Consider the following 24,068-nt stretch of genomic DNA (forward strand, 5'->3'; position numbering starts at 1 on the left):
ACTGTTTATATGGTTACATTTGTAATATACAATGTATGAGTAATTAAATTTCTTCATATTAAGTAAAAAAAAATTAGCCAAGAAAATAAATATTTACTAACAAATAATGAAATAAATAAACAAATAAGAAGAAAATATATATTTTTAATTATTTATAAAGTGGGAAAAGTTCTAAATGCCAATATTTAAAGTTCTAAATGCCATTCAGACCTTTATAAAATTAAAATCACAATTATCTGTCATACAATTATGTGATTTTTATTCTTAATTATTATTTTCATAATCAATTATAAATAAAATGGTAAGAAAAGTTATGAACCATGGCCTTTTTAGCAAAACTACCAAATAAACAAGCTGCGTTGGGAATTTCCCTGATACACACCTATTGTGCTTTCACTTTTATTAGTGAAACTGAATAGGGAAATGGGAAAAGTTTTACAGTCACACCTTAAAACCAACACAAGCGCCTTATCAGTTAAACCAGACAATATTTGTGATCTTTGTTAATTATTATAAACGCGTCACTTCAATGGAATATTAAGTCAGAGACAAAAAAAAGTCAGAGACACGCCCACCTGTAGATGCACAATAAGTGGAGGGGCGGGCACTTACGGTCAGCGCCACGCCCCCACTGTACAAGTCTCTCAGATGCTGCTGCGCGCCGGTGTGTTCGGGACGGTAGCGGCTCATGGAGAGTGTCGGTGCCCTGGAGGCGCCGGTAAAACGGCAGGCGGTGAAGAGACACCACCACAAACACAACCTCAAACACCGCTACGATTTCCTGGAGACCCTCGGAAAGGGCACCTATGGGCGGGTCAAGAAGGCCATGGACCGGTCCGGCACAGCGGTGAGAAGTAAACAATAACGTTACATAGCCTACACAACATTGAGGTGAAGTTAGTTTTACAGTCGGACTCTCTCCTTAATAATCTAATTTCACAAAAATATTATTTGCAAATTGAAAATCATATTAGCAGCTAATCACACTGTTCAGTCAGATAGTGCTTCGAGTCATACTTACATGTGTGTGTATTCAAAGTACGATGGTAAACAATATAAGGAGGATGTCACAAGTTATCACTGAACGAATGTGTGAATATAAAATCAACTTTACCTTAATACACACACACACACACACACACACACACACATCGCGATATGTTTCATGGTTTATATTAAACGTTATTTGAGTAAAAAAAATAACTATCAATCAATTTTTCCGTGATTTCCTGAAGACTAAAACGTCAGTAACGATCGTTTATATTTCTCGTCACATTTCAAAGAACAAATTAAAATATTACTAACGTGTTTTCAAAATACTTATTAATTGTCATGTAAAATCTTTATTCTTTTTATTAAACCACTAGTTATTACAGATTTGACAGTATTCATCTGATTTACATTGTATAAAATGGTCGGTTGCTGTCAACCGTTGGATTCAAAAATTTCAGTTAAATTTAAATGACACTTTTAAACCCAACGGTTGTTTTTGTCCACATTTGACCAAACATTGGGTTATTTACAACACTTATATTAAACTAGAATGGAAATACTATTTAGGTGTCTCAGTCATCTTCAAAATACTCATTAATTGTCATGTGAATTCTTTATTCTTTGACTTGTTTTTACAGATTTGACAATATTAAGTTATTCATCCTGTTTAACCTCTATAAAATGCTGGGTTGTTGTAACCGTTATTTAAAGTCTATAAAAGTTCTTGTATCCATTGGATTCAAAATTTCAGTCAAATTTAAATCACACTTTTAAACCCAATGGTGGGGTGGCACAGTGGCTCAGTGGTTAGCACTGTGGCCTCACAGCAAGAAGGTCTCTGGTTCGAGTTTGCATGTTCTCCCCCTGTTGGTGTGGGTTTCGTACGGGTGCTCCGGTTTCCCCCACAGTCCAAACACATGCGCTATAGGGGAATTGATTAACTAAATTGGCCGTAGTGTATGAGTGTGTGTGTATGGGTGTTTACTGGGTAAAACATATGCTGGAATAATTGGCGGTTCATTTCGCTGTGGTGACTCCTAATAAATAAAGGGACTAAGCCGAAGGAAAATGAATGAATGAATAAACCCAATGGTTAGTTTGGTTCATAATTGAGCAAACATTGAGTTTTACAACACGTATTGCAAACATGATCACAATAAAACACTATTTAAGTGTCTCAGTTTGATCGAAATATTCATTAATTGTCACCTGAAGTCTTTAGTCTTTGTCTTAAACCACTTGTTTTTATTCTAAAATGTTTTGTTGTAAACCAATGTTTGGTCAAATATGGACCAGAACATGTTAATTAAATTTAAATGACCCATTTAAACCCAACGGTTGGTTTGGTTCATATTTGACCTTGGGTTATTTGCAACACCTGTATGAAACTAGAATGAAAATCTATTTAAGTGTCTCAGTTTCATTAAAATACTCATTAATTGTGACCTGAAGTCTTTATTCTTTGATTAAATCACAAGCTTCTGCTCTAAACATGTTTTGTTGTGAACCAATGTTTGGTCAAATATGGACCAGAACACATTATTTCAATTGAAATGACCCTTTTAAACCCAATTTGCCCATATTTGACCCAATGTGAAGTTACAACATCCCAGCATTTATTAAAGTGTAGTTTGATCAGTGTGTGTGTGTTATTAAGTACACAATAAGTGCTGTTTCAGTCACTTTGACATGTCTGTTGAACTGAAGAGACATTATATTCAGTTACGCTTAATCAACAGTTTACTTTAATAATACTGCAGTTCTTCTCAAATCAAACATTTACACATTAGTCCTGCAATATTCTGAAGTACACTGACAGAAATGTCTGCTAAACTGTTGAAAACGATTGATTTGTGTTGAATTTAAACAAATAAATTAACTTTAATAATCTTCAACTTCATTTGTTTGTTTAAATTCAACACAAATCAATCGTTTACAATCACTTAACTTAAAAAAGAAGAGTAAATCCAAGGAATCAGCTGTGAATAGTTCTTTCAGTGTATCGATCAATCTTATTTACTATTGTTTTTACCGTTCTCTACTGAGCGGATCTGAATAGTGTTTATCTGAACATTATCAGAGGATAACACACACCGCAGCACACAGTTCTGAAGGGTTGGTGGAGCATTATGTGTAAATGAAAGCTCCTTTCCTCACTCGTCTGAGCTTTACATTGTTCCTGCAAGGTTTCAGCATTTTATGATCACACTGTGAACGTTTATCAGTGTGTGTGTGTGTGTGTGTGTGTGTGTGTGTGTGTGTGTGTGTGTGAGTGTGAGTGAGTGAGAGAGAGACACTCATCGTTAGATCAGACTAAACATCACTACTTCTCAATGTGTGTGTGTGTGTGTGTGTGTGTTTAGTGTCTGTGTGTGTAAGAGAGTGTGTTAATGTTTTAAACTGTCTGTGTGTGTTTGTGTGAGAGAGTGTGTGTATATGAATGTATCCACGTGTGTGTTTTTAGTGTGTTAGTGTGTGTGTGAGTGAGAGAGAATGTGTTAATGTGTTGAAAGGTGTAAAACAGAGTGTGAATGTGGGAGTGTATCCATGTGTGTGTGAGAGTGTGTTTTAGTGATTATTGGTGAACGTGAGAAAGTGTGTGTATTTCGTAACCATGAATGTGTGTGTGAGTGTTTTATGTATGTATGCCTGTGTGTTTTTGTATGGGAGTGTGTTTGTGTGTGTTCTGTGAGTGTGTGTGTGTGTTGTGCAAGTGTGTGTAAACACTAAACCTGTTCTGAGGATCCGCCCTCCTCTATATCTAGATTCTCCCGCCAGCGGCTCATTCTCTCACACACACACACACACACACACACTCTCTCTCTCTCTCTCTCTCTCTCACGCATACCTCTATTGTCTCTCGCCCCACAGAAACAATGGCTTTGATCAGCATGGCACGCACTCACACACACACACACACACACACACACACACACACACACACACACACACACACACACACGACACACACCAGCTTCATGACCACTCCTCCATGTCATTACTTCTGACAGTCAAAATGATAATAAACGAGTGTGTTTGTGAGTGTGTGTGTGTGTGTGTGTGTGTGTAGTTGTGTGGGTGAAATGTGCTTCTAGTTTAACATTTACAGTAAATCTGAAGTCTAAATGTTGTGTTTCAGAGGATTAATTCTGCATGAAAGTAAATAGATGTCATGTGCAGACGTGTTTTCTCCTTGTAGACGACAGCCATGTTTCACCATCAGGAGAGTTACACAATCAGTGTTTGCTGAAGAACACACACTCATAATCAGAGCAGATCTGATTATAACTGCTCTACATGATGTATTTGTTTGATATTTGGAAGAATTTATGATAGAATAAAACATGTTATTACTGGAATAAATGAGTCGAGCTGATCATCTTCAGTGTTCCATAACTGTAAACACACAACTGATCAACACTTAGACATCATAGACATATGTGTGTGTGTGTGTGACTGTATTTGTGTAACTGAGTGTGTTTTGTGTGTGTTTGTGTGTGTGCGTAAGAGTGTGAGGTCGAGTTTTTGTGTGTGTGTGAGATTTTGTGTGCGCTTTTGTGCATGCAAGTGCGAGGTGGAATGTGTGTGTGTGTGTGTGTGTTTTGTTCTACATATAATGTATGTTAAGGACAGAGATCTGTGTGTGTGTATTGCGTGTGTCTGTGTGTGAAATCAGTGTGCATTGTAATCGTATCTGGCAGGAAGTGATGTCATATTTGCAGAATCTCAGTTGTGATTCAGAAACACAGAAATATTGACTAACAGACGGATGTTGTTGTGGCGTAATGCTGTCATTAGTGCAGCTTTAGATGATATTAATGCTGTTATTAATGCTGTTATTAATGCTGAATGCTGCTTTAAATGTCATTAATACCATTATTATTGGTTATGTTGTTATTAATAGTCATTAATGCTGTTATTAATACTGCTATTAATACGGTCATGTCATTAATGCTGTTATTGTGGAGACGCAGGGAGGTTTCTCCTCATGGTTGTGTTTCTGCAGTATTTGAGTGACACACATAGTGAAGTGTGTGTTTTCAGTTCTCTATAGTCAGTGATTGTGTGTTTCTCTTAGGGGTTTTCCTCGTGCTGTCGTCTCTCTCAGTATCAGAGGGAAATATCCTTTATTTTTATATCCTCCATATTTCCTCTTCCGCTGATAACAGCAGTCTGATGAGCTGTTTATAACTCACAGCACAGACACACTCACTGTTTACTCCGAGCTCTTACTCATGCAGCTGATTCACACTTTCACAGCAGCAATATCAATCTCAATATTCAATTAATCTCTACTCTCATATTTTTATTCCATTTTCAGATATTTCCCAGATGATGTTGAACAGATTGAGGAATTTCTCACAGTATTTCCTCTAATATTATTTCTTCTGGAGAAAGTCTTATTTGTTTTATTTCAACTAGAATAAAAGCAGTTTTTATTAGTTTTAAAGCCATATTAAGGTCAATATTATTAGCTCCTTCAGCAATATTAGTGTTGGATTGTCTCCAGAATAAACCACTGTTATACAATGACTTGCCTAATTACCCTAACTTTACCCTAATTACCCTAGTGAAGCCTTTAAATGTGACTTTAAGCTGAATGCTAGTAAAATATCTAGTCTAATATTATTTACTGTCATCATGGTGAAGAGAAAAGACCTCAGTTATTAGAGATGAGTTATTAACACTATTATGATTAGAAATGTGTTGAAGAAATATTGTAAAATATTCCATCATATGGCATAAAATGATGTGCTGTTTTAAAGAAACCAGTTTGATTTGGTCTCTTGGAAATCCTCATACTGTGTCAAATGTAAAACGTTTATCTGTAGAATTATTAATGTTCAATTATTTGGTAAGGTTTTGCCAGAAAAAGGTTTTAATGTTTTTATCATATATATATATATATATACATATATATAAACAATCTGATGTGATTCCACTTGGATAAATGCTTTTTATTGTATTTATTAAATTTGTATTACGCTGAATTGTTTTGCCATGAAGATTTTATAGTTAAGGTTCTTTTGGAGATTGTTTAATCTTGTGGGGCAAAAATATAAATATACATATATTTAAAATATTTTTAACACTGTTTGGTTTCTGTCATGTTACCATGTGTTTTTTTCCTCATTATCTTTAGGGTTATTTTGAATATCAAAGTGCAACAGCAAAAGTAGAGTTTCTTTGGGTATTTTTAAGAAGAATCTTTTTCATTTATTATTATTTTGATTATTTTTTTAATTTCGAAATTAAGCTTCTTTGTTTTTAGCAAGTATTCTCAGTTTTTTTTTGTTATTTAGAGATATTTCTTTGTTGTCTTTTAGGAAGAATCTTCTTAGTTTGGTTAATTAAGGGGTATTTATGGTATTAATGTCTTGTTTTTGTCTGGTCAGGGTTATATTGAAAATCTTTTGATGATATGAAATAATGTTCCTGTATTGTTTTTAGCAAGTATTTCCTTGTTTTGCTTTATTTAGGTTTATATTGAAGAACAAATCAAGTTTCTGTAGTGTTTATGGAATAATCTTGGTTCTGTTTGTGTTATTTTGGAGATCTCATGTTTAGAAACAATACTTCGCTGTTATTTAAAATAAATATCTTCTAGTTTTATGAATTTAGAGTGATTTTCATTGTGAACTCTTGTAAACAGAGTCACTTTGGTGTTTTCTGGGAAGTGTCCTCTGGTCTGTGTGTGTGTGTGTGTGTATTGTAATTCAGGAGTGATTTTTCAGGTTCTTCAGGTCAGTGTTTTGGCTTTAAGGCACTGGAATGTCGGTTGTTTTTGTAGCTCTGAAAGGCTGAAGGCGTTCTGCTTTAACGTTTGCTCTGCTGGTGATGAGCCTGAACGGGTGTGAGATTCCTGAGCTTGTGTGTGTGTGTGTGTGTGTGTGTGTGTATGTGTGCTGGGTGGATTACTTATAATCAGTTGCTGATTTCAAATTAAACTAAGTGTGAAGTCAGTAATATAATTTTTAGTTATGGTGATGTAATCTGAGTACTTTTGGATTACTTTTTTATATTACACTTAGAGTACATTTGTGTTCTTTCGTAGTTTACTTAGAGACAACTTTTAAATTACATATACATTACTTTTGTGTTATTTTGTAGACTACTTTTACATTACATTAGTGCTCTTCTGTAGATTACATTTAGATTACATTACATTTAGATTACTTTTGTGCTTTTTTGTAGATTACATATAGATTACTTTTGTGCTCTTCTGTAGATTACATTTAGATTACATTACATTTAGATTACTTTTGTGCTTTTTTGTAGATTACATATAGATTACTTTTGTGCTCTTCTGTAGATTACATTTAGATTACATTACATTTAGATTACTTTTGTGCTCTTTTGTAGATTTCTTTTACATTACATTTGTGCTCTTCTGTAGATTACATTTAGATTACATTACATATAGATTACTTTTGTGCTCCTTTGTAGATTACATATAGATTACTTGTGCTCTTTTGTAGTTTGCTTTTAGATAGCTTTTGTAGATTACTTTTAGGTTACATTTAGATTACTTTTGTGGTCTTTTGTAGATTACTTTTGTAGATTACATTTAGATTACTTTTGCACTAGTTTTGTCACATATTGAAGAAGGGTAATGTTGTGCTATTTTGACAGATAGAAAATCTCTTCATTGTTTATCATCAACAAGAGCCTCAACAGCTTGTGTAAAGTGCAGTGATGAACAGTTAGTACTTCACAATACTCATACTAATATACCTCGCTGATAAGTGTTTGCTGAGAGTAACACTGATACAAAATTGACAGCAATAATACTGCAACATCAAATATTTCATCTAAAAACACTAGAAGTGCAGATTAAATGATTAATAAAAAACAGCAAACTGCAGAAACATCACAAACACTAACAATAATGAAGGTATATATGTATATATATATATATATATATATATATATATATATATATATATATATATATATATATATATATATATATATATATATATATATATATATATATATATATATATATATATATATATATATATATATATATATATATATATGTATGTATGTAATCCATAAAAAAGTAACTGTAATCTGATTACAAGTATTTAAAAAGTTGTTTATTCTAATTACAAGTACTTTTAAGATTTTTAGAATCTGATTACTTAATCCAGATTACATATAATCTATCACTGCCCAGGTGTGTGTGTGTGTGCGTGCATGTGTATATGTGTGTGTGCACGTGTATATGTATATTTTTGAGGGAGCAGTGTTGATTGTGGAGGTGTTGTGCTGTTCTGACGTCAGTGAACAGGCGTTTGCATTTGAAGGCTTGTGTTTGTTGTCTTTGTGTCTTTTGTGTGTGTGTGTGTGTGTGTAATCTGTGCGTCGTCAGGCGTATTTGACATTCCTCAGGGGGTTTGAGAGCGTCAGACGCGTCTCTACGGGTCACCGGGGCCAGCAGATGGACAAACACACACACACACGCACACACAGGTTGGTTTTAGTGGTTTGTACCATAGGCGTATTAGATTGTATACTGTAAAAACACTTATTATATGACACTACCCCTAAAATAAGACCTCACTGCAAACCTGTGGACAATTCTGAATGACAAAAGACCCCAATTACTATGATTTCAAAGCATTTTAAATTACAAGGACACAAGACATGTCCTCATAAACCACCTCAGTGATAAAATGCCTAGATCACACCACTGTCAGTATACACATTTCTGTCCACCACAGGTACAGAACATGGGTATATAGTAAACCACACACACACACACACACACACACAGACACACACTCACACACACTAGAGCTTGATATTGCGATATTTAGCTTTTCTGTAATATATAGTTCGATGTGAACGTAATTTCTCAAGATGACTGGTGTAAATATCTGGAAAAATTCATAATCCTTTCAAATTAATTATACATTAATAAGATGATTTTGTAGGCGAGTGCATCTGTGTAAAATATACTAAATAAAATAAAGATGAAATAAACAGGGCGTTATGGTATATTTATAGTATATTTAGTAGAGTTTAACAGTATGGAGATTCAGAAACGCAGTAATTATATGTTGAATAACACAGTCTAGTCTTCATTGTATATTTAAATAAACACAATTAATCTGTCTTAAACTTCTGCTGCCCAAATAGTTTAAATCCCTCTGAAATCTTGCAGTGACGCTGCTGTTTTAGATGAGGTGCAGGCATGTTTTACACGTCATAGTTTTACAATAGTAGATGTTTACGTCATGTGTTTAAATGATTCAGTCTAGATCAGCGTCTGCTAATGTATGTTGAATCTTTGTGTGGATCAGGATGTAAGTGCAATTGTTGCCTCTAATTTTAACCTAATTGTTCTTCTGGTTTCTAACATCCTAACATGTGGAATCAGTGTATCTTTACAGATGATTGTGCGGAGTTGTTTTAAATGGACGTTATTTTTCTCGGGGTTTTCACCTTTAATGGACAGGACAGTAGAGAGTATTGACAGGAAAGTGTGGGGAGCAGAGAGAGGGGAAAGGATCGGCATAGGACTGCGAGGCGGGAATCGAACTCGGGTCGCCGTGAGGCACTAAACACTACACCAATGACGCTGACAAACGGACGTTATTTAACTCATTTAAGTCTTCACAATATTGTAAAAATCTGAAGCTGCCACATTTAGTTTTTCTGCGATATAAATCTGATTTCATCAGATGAACTGAGTATATCTATTTGGAAAGATTAGATCAGTCATATCGATTGGCAGTGCCTCTGCATAAACCATACTGAATTACGAGCATACGTAAACACAGCAGAGCACAGATAACAGCTAGGTAAACAGTTCTTTTTGGTTTTCTAGAGAGTCTAACAGTATTTAGGTACAGAAGTTGAACAGCCAAACATAAAATAACACGGTCATCATTTTATATAGGATTAAATAATAATATCTTTATGTTTTAATATTTAATAAATAATCTAATTCTGCAATGTGACTATTGCGGATACACACACTGCGATATTAATGCTCAAACGATATATATCGTTCAGCCCTATAGTCTAATTATTGCTTTCTGAAGCTTTCATAGAGGCAGTCAGGTAAAATGACCGTCAGAATAGAGTAAATATAATATAATATAAGCTATAATGTCTCACATGTGATGGAATCTGGTGATGAGGTCTTAAGTATGGAAAGGGTCTTAATAGGCACTGAGTTTCCTGTATATCCTCTTCTGTTATTAATATCTATTGTGCAGCATCCCTGCTGTGCGGGATAATAATAGTGTCATGATTGTTATCTGTCAGTCGATGACGGTACTCTTACAGTCAGCAGGAAGTGTTATTTATGCGTAAATGATTTGTGTGAAGATATCACTTTCATTAGGGGAGGATGATGTAAGATGAATGATTCACAGCTCTATTCCTCCGCTATTGATTACATTGAGAATTTCTACTCAAATATCGATCCGATTAATTTCAAATATAATTATGTAAAAGTTAGATAAATATTGAAATTTTAATTCTATTTCAGATGTCAATTAATCATGTGTAGTAAAGGTTTACAAACTCAACAATACTGTTAAGGAAATATTTATAATTTACATCTATAAGAGTACAGAGGCAGATACTAATGCAACTAATAAAATGACTAATTTCCAAGGCAATATCTGAATTATTAATTTAATATTAACACACACGCACACACATATAAAATATGAAATATTACACACACACCACCAAAAATCACATGTTTTTTCCCAGTAAATCTTTATATTTTCCTTATTTTAAAACATTTTTTCTTGTTTTTATTTAAAAATCATTTTTCTTTACTGCGATTAATAATGTAATAAATAATAGTGACTATATTATTAATAAATTACTACATATAATATTGAATACATGCTGCTAATATAAAATAATTATATTATTAGGAAAGAAATCATTGAAGAAGGTTTGTTGAATAAGTATTAAACTATTATTAAATACACATTATATGATAGAGTATAAAATAAGCTGCATTTTAAATCCTCTGAAGACTATCATTGGCTATTGCTGGATTTAGTCAACTGAATGAATACAGTAGCTGATCATTATTAATTAAAATGCTAATCAATAGATCATTTAGTGTGTGTGTGTGTGTGTGTGTGTGTGTGTGTGTGTTTTGTCCATCAGGTGGCCATTAAATCAATCCGTAAGGAGAAGATCAGAGATGAGCAGGAGCTCACACACATCCGGCGGGAGATCGAGATCATGTCGTCTCTCAGCCACCCGCACATCATCAGCATTTATGAAGGTGACACACACACACACACACACACACACACATCTGCGATCGCAAACATTCAGACACACACACACACACTCATATCTGTACTCGCAAACACACACACACACACCCACACGCACACACACATCTGCGATCGCAAACATTCAGACACACACACACACACTCATATCTGTACTCGCAAACACACACACACACACACACACACACACACTCACACACATCTGCGATCGCAAACACTCTCTGACACACACACACACACACACACACACTCACATCTGCGATTGCAAACACTCACACACACACACTCATATCTGTGCTCGCAAACACACACACTCAAGCAGACTTGGTTTAAAGATGTGTGTGTTTCCGTGTCTGTGTGAGTGTGCATGTATGTATCTGTGTGTGTGTGTCAGTGTCTCTGTGAGTGCGCGTATGCACGTGTGTGCCTGTCTATGTGTGTTTGTGCATATCTGTGTATATGTGAGTGTGTGTCTGTCTCTGTGTGCATATGTGTGTGTGCTTGTTTATGTGGTTTACGAGGACAGAAATGGGTATGAGCTAGGTGTTTTCATTGAGGTGGTTTATGAGGACATAACAATTAACAAACTTTCAGAATCTGCCACAGGTGTGTCTGTGTGAGTGTGTGTTTGTGTGTGTGTTTGTGTGTGTGTGTGTGTGTGTTGTAAGGGTTGGTTTAGTGGGAGGGCCATATAAGAAGCATTTTTACTGTATAAAACACATTAGACCAGTAGAGAGTCCTCACAAATCACTAAAACCAACATGTGTGTGTGTTCAGTGTTCGAGAACAAGGATAAGATCGTGATAGTGATGGAGTTGGCCAGCAGAGGAGATCTATTCGACTACATCTGTGACTCTCAGCCGCTGGCAGAGACGCAGGCCAGACACTTCTTCAGACAGATCGTCTCTGCTGTACACTACTGCCACAGGGTCAGACACACACACACACACACACACACACACACACACACACACACACACACACACACACACACACACATTTAATTTCTTGTCTCATTTTCATATTTAATTTTAAAATTAAAGAACAAAATCACCTAAATAATAAAGCTCACTCAAATCTATATAGACTAATTGATCTATAAACTAAATATATATATATATATATATAAAGGGGAAATTTTTGTATTTTTTTTAAACTAATATAAAACAAAACCTGAAATAAACTTGACTATAAACTATATAGACTAGTTAAAAAACAACCTAAACACCAAAAGTCCAAACCCAGTGTCGTCGGTAATGTCTCTGTATTCAGTTTAGTTTTAATTAAACCACAAAAATGAGTAAAACTGACTTAAAATATAATACAAATTACAAAAGTCATAACAAAAGGGCAAACTTTACTATGGTAAAATGAAAAATATTGAAACACACATCTTTACAATCCATCATACACTAGTATATTAAAGGTTTTCCACTGTGTCACCTTCCTTCAAAGGTTATCAAAGGTAAAGGTGGAGGTGTTGGCATAATATATTACAATATCTTCAGTCACTCGAACACTAAACTCTAAGATTCATTCATTCATTCTCCTTTGACTTACTCCCTTTATTCATCAGGGGTCACCACAGCAGAATGAACTGCCAACTATTCCAGCATATGTTTAACACCGCGGATACCCTTCCAGCTGCAACCCAGTACTGGGAAACACCCATACACACACACTCATACACTACGGCCAATTTAGTTGATCAATTCCCCTATAGCGCATGTGTTTGGACTGTGGGGGAAACCGGAGCACCCGGAGGAAACCCACACCAACACGGGGAGAACATGCAAACTCCACACAGAAACACCAACTGACCCAGCTGAGACTCGAACCTGCGACCTTCTTGCTGTGAGGCGATTGTGCTACTCACGGAGCCACCATGACGCCCTACAATCCATCATACACTAGTATATTAAGGGTTAGCCTTCTGTGTGGTGTTTAACGTGTGTTATTTCTGTAGAGCTACAGACAGTGTGTGTGTGTGTGTGTGTGTGTTGCTCCTCATCTTCAGAGAGATCTGCACTGAGCATCAGCAGGACGTCATGTGAACGTTTCTCATGCTCTGCAGAATCTCCCAGAAGCCCTTTGTGTTCTGAGGAGGGCCAGACAGAGAGAGATTGCATAACACACACATCAGCCTCCGCATGCCTGAACACACACAGAGACACGCTTGAGCTTCAGACGCGCACGCAAACGCGCACACACACACAACTGAGCCTCAGTGGCGGATAATGATGCTCTGATAGAGACAGAAAGAGTTCTAACAGCTCAACGGTGTCAGTACACACACACACACACACACACACACACACACACACATACAGAACACAAACATAGATACTTAAACAAATATACAAAACAAATATATATAGAGTCGAAGTCTTTCAGGAATTATCAGAATTATTCATCCTTTGTTTTATTTCAGCTAGAATAAAAGCAGTTATTAATAGTTTTAAAGTCATTTTAAGGTCAATATTATTAGCTCCTTCAGCAATATTAGTGTTGGATTGTCTCCAGAATAAACCACTGTTCTACAATGCAGTGCTTCCCACATGTTTGAAATATACTTGTGGTGGTAGCCGGATTGAAGCACATCCTTTACCCACGGCACTGAAATGGTTAACTACATGTGAACAATAATAATGTGATTTTTAACCATACTTTTATTAATTAAGACACTATCATACACTGTTGCTGTTCAGTGGACTCAACTTTAAAAAAAGCTTTTGAAATAAAAAATAAATCCACTATTTCTCTCATTTTTATGCCATTCAGGAGCCATTTACACTCTGCAAATGAATAAAAACAGACATTATCTCTAAAATGGATATTTATTGACATTTATAAATTAATAATTATAGAGTGGATTATTTACATAAGGCAAATGAGTTTCTCCACCATTTCTAATGCGGTCCATATATTTTGCAGCCAGTTTAGATGTCATTTCCTCCTCTCCAAGTGTACAGTAAAGTTTTTTTGAATTGTTTAGATTGAAGAGTCTATTATTTACCTCTCTCAATCTCGCAGTCTCCAAGCGGAAAGTAGTCTTTAATAAGAGTAATGCAAAAACACAACTTTTGAAAGTGAAAGCAAAAGTCGACTCCGGGACATTTTAGGAGATTTAGAAACGCATTATTAAGCCTCAGAAAGGGGCATCTCTGTGGGTCTCTGCAGAGAACAGGGGACTGTCTGAGCAAGTGTTGTTGGCAGTTCTCGCGCACATACAGCAGTACGAAATGAGGTGAGAGAAGATTTTCCACACATGCAGATGTTTGGTTATCTGGGGCGGATATAAAACAAATTAAAATAAAAATTAAAAAAAAAAAAAAAAAAAAAAAAAAAAATCACAAAAACTGTAAAAATATGATGGTATTGGTAGGAAAAAAAACACTTGAGCGTCCGTTAATATACCTGGGCCGCCTGCCCAAGTAAAGTCTATGTGTGTGAAGCACTGCAATGACTTGCCTAATTACCCTAACTTTACCCTAATTACCCTAGTGAAGCCTTTAAATGTCACTTTAAGCTGAATACTAGTGTCTTGAAGAATATCTAGTCTAATATTGACTAAATATTGAAGAAATCTGTTATTAGAGATGAGTTATTAAAACTATTATGTTACGAAATGTGTTGAAGAAATCTGCTCTCCATTACACAGAAATTGGAGTAAAATATACAGGATGGCCAATAATTCTGACTAATATATATATTTATATGCACAGCGGGGACATTTTAATTGAAGCGAGTATTGAACACGTCTCCATTTTTCTCAGAAAACATATTTTTAAGGTGCTGTTGACTTGAAATTTTCCCCAGATGTTGGTAACAACCAAAGAAATCCATATAGGCAAAGAAAACAAAACTAATTAGTTTACCAATGAAGTTCTGTGTAATAAAATGGAAAAAGTATTGAACACATGAAGAAAGGGAGGGGTATTTGGGCAGTAAAGGACAGCAGCTGAAATCTCTCAGTGGTTCTTGAGCAATCCTTTGCTCTTCCTCAGTGTAAATAAACATCAGCTGCTTCAGTCCAACATCTACATTAGCAGGAGGATGAAGATGAACCCGGGGTGGACATTTCAGCAGGACAATGATCCAAAACACAGTCGAGGAGACTCTCAGATGCTTTCAGAGAAAGAAAATAAAGCTGTAGAATGGCCCAGCCAATCACCTGACCCGAATCCAATAGAGAATACAGAATTAAGTCCATATGAGAGGCTTCTTTAAGTGGACAGCACCAAATAAAGTCTTTCCTATATAGTGTTAAACACATTTGAGTGTTTCAGCTCTTTCTCCTGTCATTCTATTCTTATTACACACAACTCATCTTTCAGATTTATTTTATTTTGCTTTATATTTATGTTTGTATTGTTTGAGTTTTTACCAAAATCTGCTTCAGTTCCATGTCAACAGCTCCTTTAGAAATAGTAGATTACACACAAAGCCAATGCAAACACGTATCAAGGTGATTTAGAGGTCAGAATGAGGTGAAATGTGACATGTTTTCAGCAAATGTGTATCATTTCAATGCAAGTTAAGTTGGCGTGGGTTTCCTCCGGGTGCTCTGGTTTCCCCCACAGTCCAAACACATGCGCTATAGGGGAATTGATCAACTAAACTGGCCGTAGTGTACGAGTGTGTGTGAATGAGGGTGTATGGGTGTTTCCCAGTACTAGGTTGCAGCTGAAAGGACATCTGCTGTGTAAAACATATGCTGGAATAGTTGGCAGTTCATTCTGCTGTGGTGACCCCTGATGAATAAGGGACTAAGCCGAAGGAGAATGAATGAATGAACAAGTTGAGTTATATAGAGTGAGAGTTGCGATGCGCAAGTCCACATCAGGGCTGCGTTAGTATTAAAATAGTCAACAATTGAGTTCCAGCGCAGCTCTGACTCTGCTGTTTTTCACTATTGTGACCAATATAAAAGCTCATCTAATGTGATCTCCCAGGAGCTCTGAGGAGTGTGTGTGTGTGTGTGTGTGTTACAGAGGTGTGTTACTAAGGAAGTAAACTGTATATTCTCAAATAGCAAGAAAACAGATGTTGGGATTAAATGTGTTAAATTACGAGTACTCCATTACTGTGTATTTCATCCGAAAAACAGACTGAAAGGAAGGAAGCGTAACTAGGGTTAAAGGAACCGTTTAGGGTTAAAGTGTGTGTTGTGGAATTACAAATGCATAATGAAATCTAGAATCAAATGTAAGAGCTGATAACAGAAAGGTGATGTACATTGTAGATTTGAAGGTTCTAGGACAGTGAAAGTCTGCGATACTCTCAGGCTGATTGGACTGTTTGTGTATTAGGGAAACTTTAGAGTCTGGACAAGATCTTTCAATGACTGATGCACTGATTCTGATTTTATTTATTTGCAAATTGGCTGATTTGATACCAATTTCCAAATTTTCATTGGCTTTATTATTACAGCCTGAATCTGCAGTCATTTCCATGAGAGGCAGCAACTGCACTTTAACCTCTAACCCAGGACACTTACATGAACATCGCTCTTTTGCAATTAAATCCTCATCTGATCATGACATACTATATATCATACGAAGGTTCTAAGACTTCTGAATAAATATTTGACCACTTTGTTTTGTTATGTAGGAAGAGTAATAGATTAAAGCACATTTACTGTCACTCTGCAGCCTGTGGGATCATTTAGTTACATTTTTAAACTATTATATTAGTCTAAATATAAAGCAATCATGATAAACTCCATCATTTAAAAGTGTAAGCGTATTTCTAGTTTCCATATCTGGTGACTGATTGATGATAGATATTACAGAGCAACAGTTATTTATTAATAATTTGCGAAAAGGATACAAAAAGGAGTCCTAAAGCATTACTTCGCTACAGCAATCAACATTATCTTTCGTTTTCATATTTAATACATGTTCAGACTATAGTTTTCTAATGATATATCTCTAGAAATATTCAGAGAAACTTCAACTAATATGTCTAGATTAACATGCGAAACTGTGAATGTTTGAAATATTAAGATAATTAACTAATCGAGACAACACTGCGAATACAATCTCAATATTCTTCAATAAAAGCTTCAATATTAAATAACTGTTCACAAGAGCCCACGATATCAATATTCTGCATGTTCATTATCATAATATATTGAATATCTGTGAATGTCTAATTTAGTTTTCTTCTAAAAATGAAGTGCCGTTTTTATTTTTAAAACAATCGTCTTTCTCGTTTATCTCTAACAGAACGGGATCGTCCATCGTGACCTGAAGCTGGAGAACATCTTGCTGGACTGCAACGGCAATATAAAAGTGAGTTACATTAGTGATTGAGTTTTATATTTGTGAACTATCTGCTGTCAAACTATGCTCTGATTTGCAGTGCGTTGTTTCCATCCAGTATTATAACGGTTCAGATGCGTTTCTCTTGTCATACATCTCTCGTAATTCATCACTTCCTCAATAACATCAACACACAGGTAGCATTGAATGTTTTGCGTCCATCTCTGGAGGTGGATGTCATTCAGCATACACTTGTCCAAATTGAGGAGGCATTCAGTGATTCAACAAGAAGAGGCAATACACACAACAAGTGCTGATTACACAGAGGAACTGGACAGGCTGAAAACAGCTCATTTACAGCTGTATTCACGGTCTCCTTGTGATTGGATTAATGAAATGCATCACAATGCCAGATGTAAACGAGCTCCTGGTTTCTTTCTGCTGCATAAACAGGACTTTATAATGAGAATATTAAGTCTCAGTTGTTTTCGGGAATCGTTCACGGTTGATTTAGAGCATCGTCTACTTCTGTTTACCCTGATAGAGTTAAAGATGAGGCCAAGAAACAAACGTACAATCTAAAACCCTGTGAATGCCTGAATTCTATTCTAGTGTTTTTAGTGTGCTCAGAAGTGCTTGGAAATGTCATTCTTTTGCTTTAATAATAAATTGTGACTAATTAAGTAATGATAATGAACTATTTCAATATATATATTTAAGACGAGCTTAAACAGTTTAGATGAAATGAAAAGTCTGATGCATTGGTGTTTGTTTTATATGTTGTGAGTAAAATACACTTATGCGAATGAATGACTGTAATGCAGTGTTGGGGCAAACCATTAAATTTTTTCCTTCGAATACTGTACTATACCATACTACATTACACTCAGCTATACTACAGAATACTACAACAGATAGTATCTTATGTAATGAAGTGTGGATATGTACATATTGGCAGATTATTTAGCTTGTTTTAAGAAAAAAAACTCACTTCATTATTTAATTTATTATTTTCCTTCAGCTTAGTGCCTTATTTGTATTGGGTCACCACAACGGAATGAACTGCCTACTATTCCGGCCATTTTAGTTCATCAATTCCCCTATAGTGCATGTGTTTGGACTGTGGGGGAAACCAAAAACCCGGAGGAAACCCACGCCAACACGGGGAGAACATGCAAACTCCACACAGAAACACCAACTGACCTAGCCGGGACTCAAACCAGCGACCTTCTTGCTGTGAGGCCACAGTGCTAACCACTGAGTCACTGTGCCGCCCCAAAAACTCACTTGATTTTGAATAATTTCTGAAAACAAGACAATATATTTAGCTTGTCTATAGAATTTGTAGATAATTGCTCTAAAATCAAGACTAAAACATGTTTAGTTTACAATGTGTGCACGCTGAAAGTGACGGAAAGCACCATGTGTGTTCCAGATCGCAGACTTCGGCCTGTCCAACTTGTACCGCGGTGATAAACTGCTGCAGACGTACTGCGGGAGTCCCCTGTACGCGTCTCCGGAGATCGTGAACGGCCGTCCGTACAGGGGGCCCGAGGTGGACAGCTGGTCTCTGGGGGTCCTGCTCTACACACTGCTGCACGGAGCCATGCCATTCGACGGACACGACCACCGCATACTGGTGCAGCAGATCAGCAGTGGGAGCTACAAGAAACCCTCCAAACCATCAGGTCAGCATTTAGCAGTTACGCCATTTTGCTAAAATGTATCGTGATTGGGTACTTGTATGCTGATGAGATTGGGCCTGGAAAGGCAATTTACCCTGCTGACAACACCACTTCATTTGCATGCTTTGTGTTAGACCAGGGATGGGCAAACTCGATCCTCGAGGGCTGGTGTCCCTGCATAGTTTTGCACCAACCCTAATCAAACACACCTGCTTGTAGCTTTCTAGTGATCTTGAAGACACTAATTAGGGTGTTCAGGTGTGTTTGATTAGTGTTGGAGCAAAACTCTGCAGGGACACCGGCCCTCCAGGATCGAGTTTGCCCATGCCTGTTTTAGACTGTCCCCACCTACGTGTATCAATGTCTGTAAAAATGTCTGTAAACTGAGTGTCTGCTGTACTAGTCAAGAGTTCTTTCGATGACGCCACAGCCACGCCGAGTTCTTCTTATTAAAGGATTCTGCTTTGAAGATACCCGAAAGTTCTCCCTGGTTTTTGGCTCGTCTTAGAATTTCACAACAGTTTTGGTGCCGGGAGCCAGATAGAGAAATTCACAACACCCCCAATCTTGAGCCCTCGGTTCATCTTCAGAACAGAAATAAAGATATTCTTCCCTCAGGATCCTCTATAGAGAGCAGAAGTCCTGAAATGTGAATTTTTTTGTGTGAACTGCCCCTTTAATGTTGAACGAGGAGGGATTCTAGCATTGTTGATCAATTATTAAAGTCAGGACAGTTGGCCAATCTTGCTATTTTTCTCAACCTTGTTCCTGGAGGCAGACCAACAGTACAGCTTGTGTTTTGTTTCGCTCATCTGGCCTATTGGGTCTTATTGGCATGCTGGTGAGCTGAAAGAGGAGTGTTTTATCAGGAAGAGTGTGAGAGTGTGTACAGTTGGTGTGTCTCCAGGATCAGGGTTCACTGTGTCCTGCAGGAGACTCTTCGTGTGTGCTCCATCTGATGTTTGCACAGTTACATAAAGCTTTGACACGCTGCCACAGTGCTGGACACACCTGTGGAGCACTGCCAACAGGCTGAAATTGACCACAAATCACCTCATTGTAGGCAAGAGGTGTCTCTGGGGGAGATTTTACTTCTGACTGGATGTTTCTAGGCATACTGGAAATCTTGATTAGTTGGTTAACATGCATTTAAAGGATTAAAAAGTCTAGAAAAGACCAAAACATCCACAAAACAAGTGTCTTCAGTGTTCAGCTGTTATAATACCAAGCTCCAACCACACATCTGTATGACAAAAGATATATTATATAGTTTGCATACGTCTTCTCTTCCACAACAGGTCATCAGGGTGTGCTTTTACTACAGTCAGTACAACATATTCCCATTAGAGTCAGCATCGCAACACCTAAACACCATACTGTCCAGAGTTAATGGCCACTCTGACCTGAAGCTGAAGATAGAGGCAAACAGAGATCATTTACTGTTTTCCTGGCACTCAAAATTGCTCATGGAGCTTGGTATGATTACAGCTGAACCAATGAAGATACTCAAGAATGACAACAAGAATGTTTTGACTGTTTCTGGTGTTTCCTGAACTGTGAGCATCTCGGACCCTTGCTCTCTATGGAGGATGAAGGAGCTATCTAAAATATGTTGACTTGTGTCTGAAGATGAACGAAGCTCTCAGGGGATTGATCATATGATGATTAAGGTTTTCAAGGTGTTTACTGGTACTTAAGAAAACCTGGTACTGTGTAGATTTTTTCTTTAGGACCTTGGTAGTGAAGTATACTTGGTTATGAAGTTCTTTAAACAACACTAAGGGTTATAACATTTTTCATTTTGGATGAACTTAGATTAGAGTAGGTTGAAAGCCCGAGGAGCAGGACTGCTCATCCACTGAGAGCTGTTGTAGGTTAAATCAGTACTAATATGCCATCATTTAGCAAATCCCGACTTGCGGGCCCTTCCAATTTGGTCGCCACTTTCTCTCCAACTGTGCTTGCTGTGATCATATCTAAATGTCTAAATACAGACAAAAATACCTAAAAAAACTCTTTAAAAATGCGAACTTTCTTTGCTCCCCCTACAGATGCGTGTGGTTTGATCCGCTGGATGTTAATGGTGAACCCGGAGCGCAGAGCGACTTTGGAGGACATTGCCGGCCACTGGTGGGTCAACTGGGGCTTTGAGCTCCCTCTACTGGCTCAGAGTGATCCTGCAACTGCACATCCGGCTCCAGGACCAGCAGCTGTAGCGAGCCAAACCAGTGGAACGACTGGACCGACCCGCATCGCGGACTGGCTGCGGCGCAGCTCTCGCCCCCTGCTGGAGAGCGGCTCTAAGATGCGCTGCCTACTGCGGACAGGAGAGCCAGTGCAGAGGCAGCGCTCCTTACGCAGGTCTCGCAAAGAAAACAACATCTCGCAGAGCATGCAGGAGGCTCCTCGGCCCGCTAAAGGCATCCTGAAGAAGAGGGGAAGCCTAAAACTGAAGGCGCCACCCGAACCCCAACTCATGCCCTTAGAGGAGAAGAGCCCTAATGCATTAGTGGCCGCTGTCCTTCCTCCACCTCCGAAAGGCATCCTAAAGAAACCTTCGGAAAGCGAGTCCGGCTGTTATTCCCTCTCCCCACAGAACTCTGGTCAAACCCTTGAGAATCCATCGCCTGTTCCGCACCGCAAAGGAATCCTCAAACGCCACAGCAAGTTTTCCGGCGGTCTGCAGGAATTCGGCTCGCTGGATCAGCTTGCACCGTGTTTGCCTGCGGTGGTGAACCGACCTCGACCTAGTGGAGCGGTTAGCGAAGACAGCATCCTCTCCTCTGAGTCCTTCGACAGACTGGATTTACCCGAGCGGGAGATCCCAGTTGCACCAATGGGGCGACCGTCAGGAAAACAGAGGATGCGAGGATGTGTTTCAGCAGACAATCTCCTGGACCTGAAGGAGGACAGGACTCAGGGACACTGGGAGATGGAGATCGCCTACCGAGCAGGAGTGTCCGATAGCATTTTTTCAATCACCGACTGTGAAAACGTCACGCAGACTTACAAGAAAGCTTTGGGAGCAATCGCAACCTGAGATGCAGAGAGACTATGAAGTGCGGGATCTCCAGGAAACAAGTCAAAGGAATGGCAGATGAGCGCTGGCAAGATTTCAGACCCGACAGGAAGTGGGTTCTGACAGGAAACAGGAAGCCCTGTTTAGCGGACTCTTTGGTGGCGTTTTTGTGCCGACTCTCGTGGTTTTTATCTGGTCAGCTGTCGAATGATGGCGACTGTTATGCTTTGAAATGTCTGTGGTTTTAATGGACTCTTAATGGTGTTGGCTACTAAAATAAGAAAGTACCAAAGATGAATCTCACGTTCACCCATTGTGATCTTCTGTTTGTTTTAAAGTTGCCGTCTACAACTAAACGTTCTCCCAATGCAAACATTTAACGATTGTCTGAAAGTGCTTCTGAAGATCGATCTCTGACTTTACAATACGCGGACATAATAGTCTGTTATGACTTAACAGTGCAGACTTTTGTTTTCCATGATAAGAACTCTTTCAGATAAGAGTGTTTAAACTGCTGTAGAGCACACCGAGGTCTACAGAATAAGATCAAACTCCTCCAAATCATGTTGAGTAATGGTGGTTTACTTTTTTGTTTTCGAGGGTGTGGGGATAGCTCAGAAAGGGACGAATGGTATTTCAGTGTCAAAGGTTGTGTGAATCCCCTGGAGTTTATACAGTGTTCTCTGGGATTCATGGCATGTCTTGGAGGTAATGAGGTGCTTTTCTGTGTGTTTGGTGTCATATTTGAGTTTCTGCATGTTTTTGTTTTTGCCAAAGTGCCTGATTTATCTGCCCTGAATCAGCGGACCAATAAAGCAGCACAAAATGAAGTGGAATTGTTATGTTATTGTGTGTTGTCAGTGCTCATTCAGTTAACATTCAATATTACTCGTCAACAACATTTCACTGATGGAAACTAGACAAAAACGAAATGAAAATCAATTTCAAATGACAAAAATGATGCACTGACAGGTTCGTCAACAAAGAAAGATGAACTGAAAATATTTATAGAGGGTCAATTTCTTACAAGACCCGGACGAAAATAAACAATAATAAATCTAAAATACTATGCCCATGGTACAAATCAACTTTGAATCGGACCGCATGCAATACACTACTACACTAACATCACCTCGCCGCATCTTACTTTCACTTTCGATTTGTTAATTGCGTTCATTTATCGGTGTGACAATCTCCTTGCCATGACATCTCTACGAGTTTTTCCCCTTAAAATACTCCATAACTTGGTCGTACAAATAGTATCAGTAAAGCATATCATCTGTGCATTTGTTTTTTAAAGGGACAGCAGCATAATTAAAGGTGCTGTATGTAAGTTTTTAACTCTTCTAAAGCATAAATACACCATAATATGTCAGCAGATATTTCAGAAACATGCTGAGTGAACATTCTTGTTTATCAGTATTTGGACTCTCAGTAGTGATTATTAAACCGCACTGAACTGAGCTCAACTGAATTTAAACACTGAAAACTGAACTACACTGTTCCTATTTACTGTGATCTTTCATGTGAAGCTGCTTTGACACAATCTACATTGTAAAAGCGCTATACAAATAAAGGGGAATTGAATTGAATCTGGAAAACAATGCTGAAGTCAGATATTCTGCTTTGAACATGTGCGTTATGTGCCGGAATCTCTTAAACCCACCCACTGCCAGTTTAGCCCATTACATTTCAGCAGCCTGGGTTGCCAAATGGTGTAAAACAGTGTATTTCATTCAGTCAGTCATGAAGGCTCTCTAAGCATGCGTCTCTGAAATGCGACCTCCTGTGGACAGTAGCAGACTCTGAAATGAGACGCAGA

At 37.6% G+C, this 24,068-nt stretch overlaps 1 protein-coding gene across 1 annotated transcript; it reads left to right on the plus strand.

Annotated features, from left to right (window-relative positions):
- The first annotated feature begins 628 nt into the window (after positions 1-628).
- nuak2 (NUAK family, SNF1-like kinase, 2) lies at positions 629-23,076 on the plus strand. The gene is made up of 6 exons (XM_056447701.1): positions 629-847; positions 11,143-11,263; positions 12,054-12,205; positions 17,507-17,572; positions 18,978-19,230; positions 21,279-23,076. The coding sequence occupies exons 1-6, from the start codon at positions 689-691 to the stop codon at positions 22,265-22,267; spliced, it is 1,740 nt and encodes a 579-aa protein (XP_056303676.1). The 5' UTR covers positions 629-688; the 3' UTR covers positions 22,268-23,076.
- Positions 23,077-24,068: the final 992 nt, after the last annotated feature.

Source organism: Danio aesculapii, chromosome 22, assembly GCF_903798145.1.
Source record: "Danio aesculapii chromosome 22, fDanAes4.1, whole genome shotgun sequence".
Taxonomy (NCBI): Eukaryota; Metazoa; Chordata; class Actinopteri; order Cypriniformes; family Danionidae; genus Danio; species Danio aesculapii.

Excerpts from the sequence above, each read along its gene's own strand:
- nuak2 (XM_056447701.1), top strand. The coding sequence starts at position 689 with ATGGAGAGTGTCGGTGCCCTGGAGGCGCCGGTAAAACGGCAGGCGGTG. Across the intron at positions 17,573-18,977 it reads ACTGCAACGGCAATATAAAA|ATCGCAGACTTCGGCCTGTC; the intron begins GTGAGTTACATT and ends TGTGTGTTCCAG. Across the intron at positions 19,231-21,278 it reads GAAACCCTCCAAACCATCAG|ATGCGTGTGGTTTGATCCGC; the intron begins GTCAGCATTTAG and ends CTCCCCCTACAG.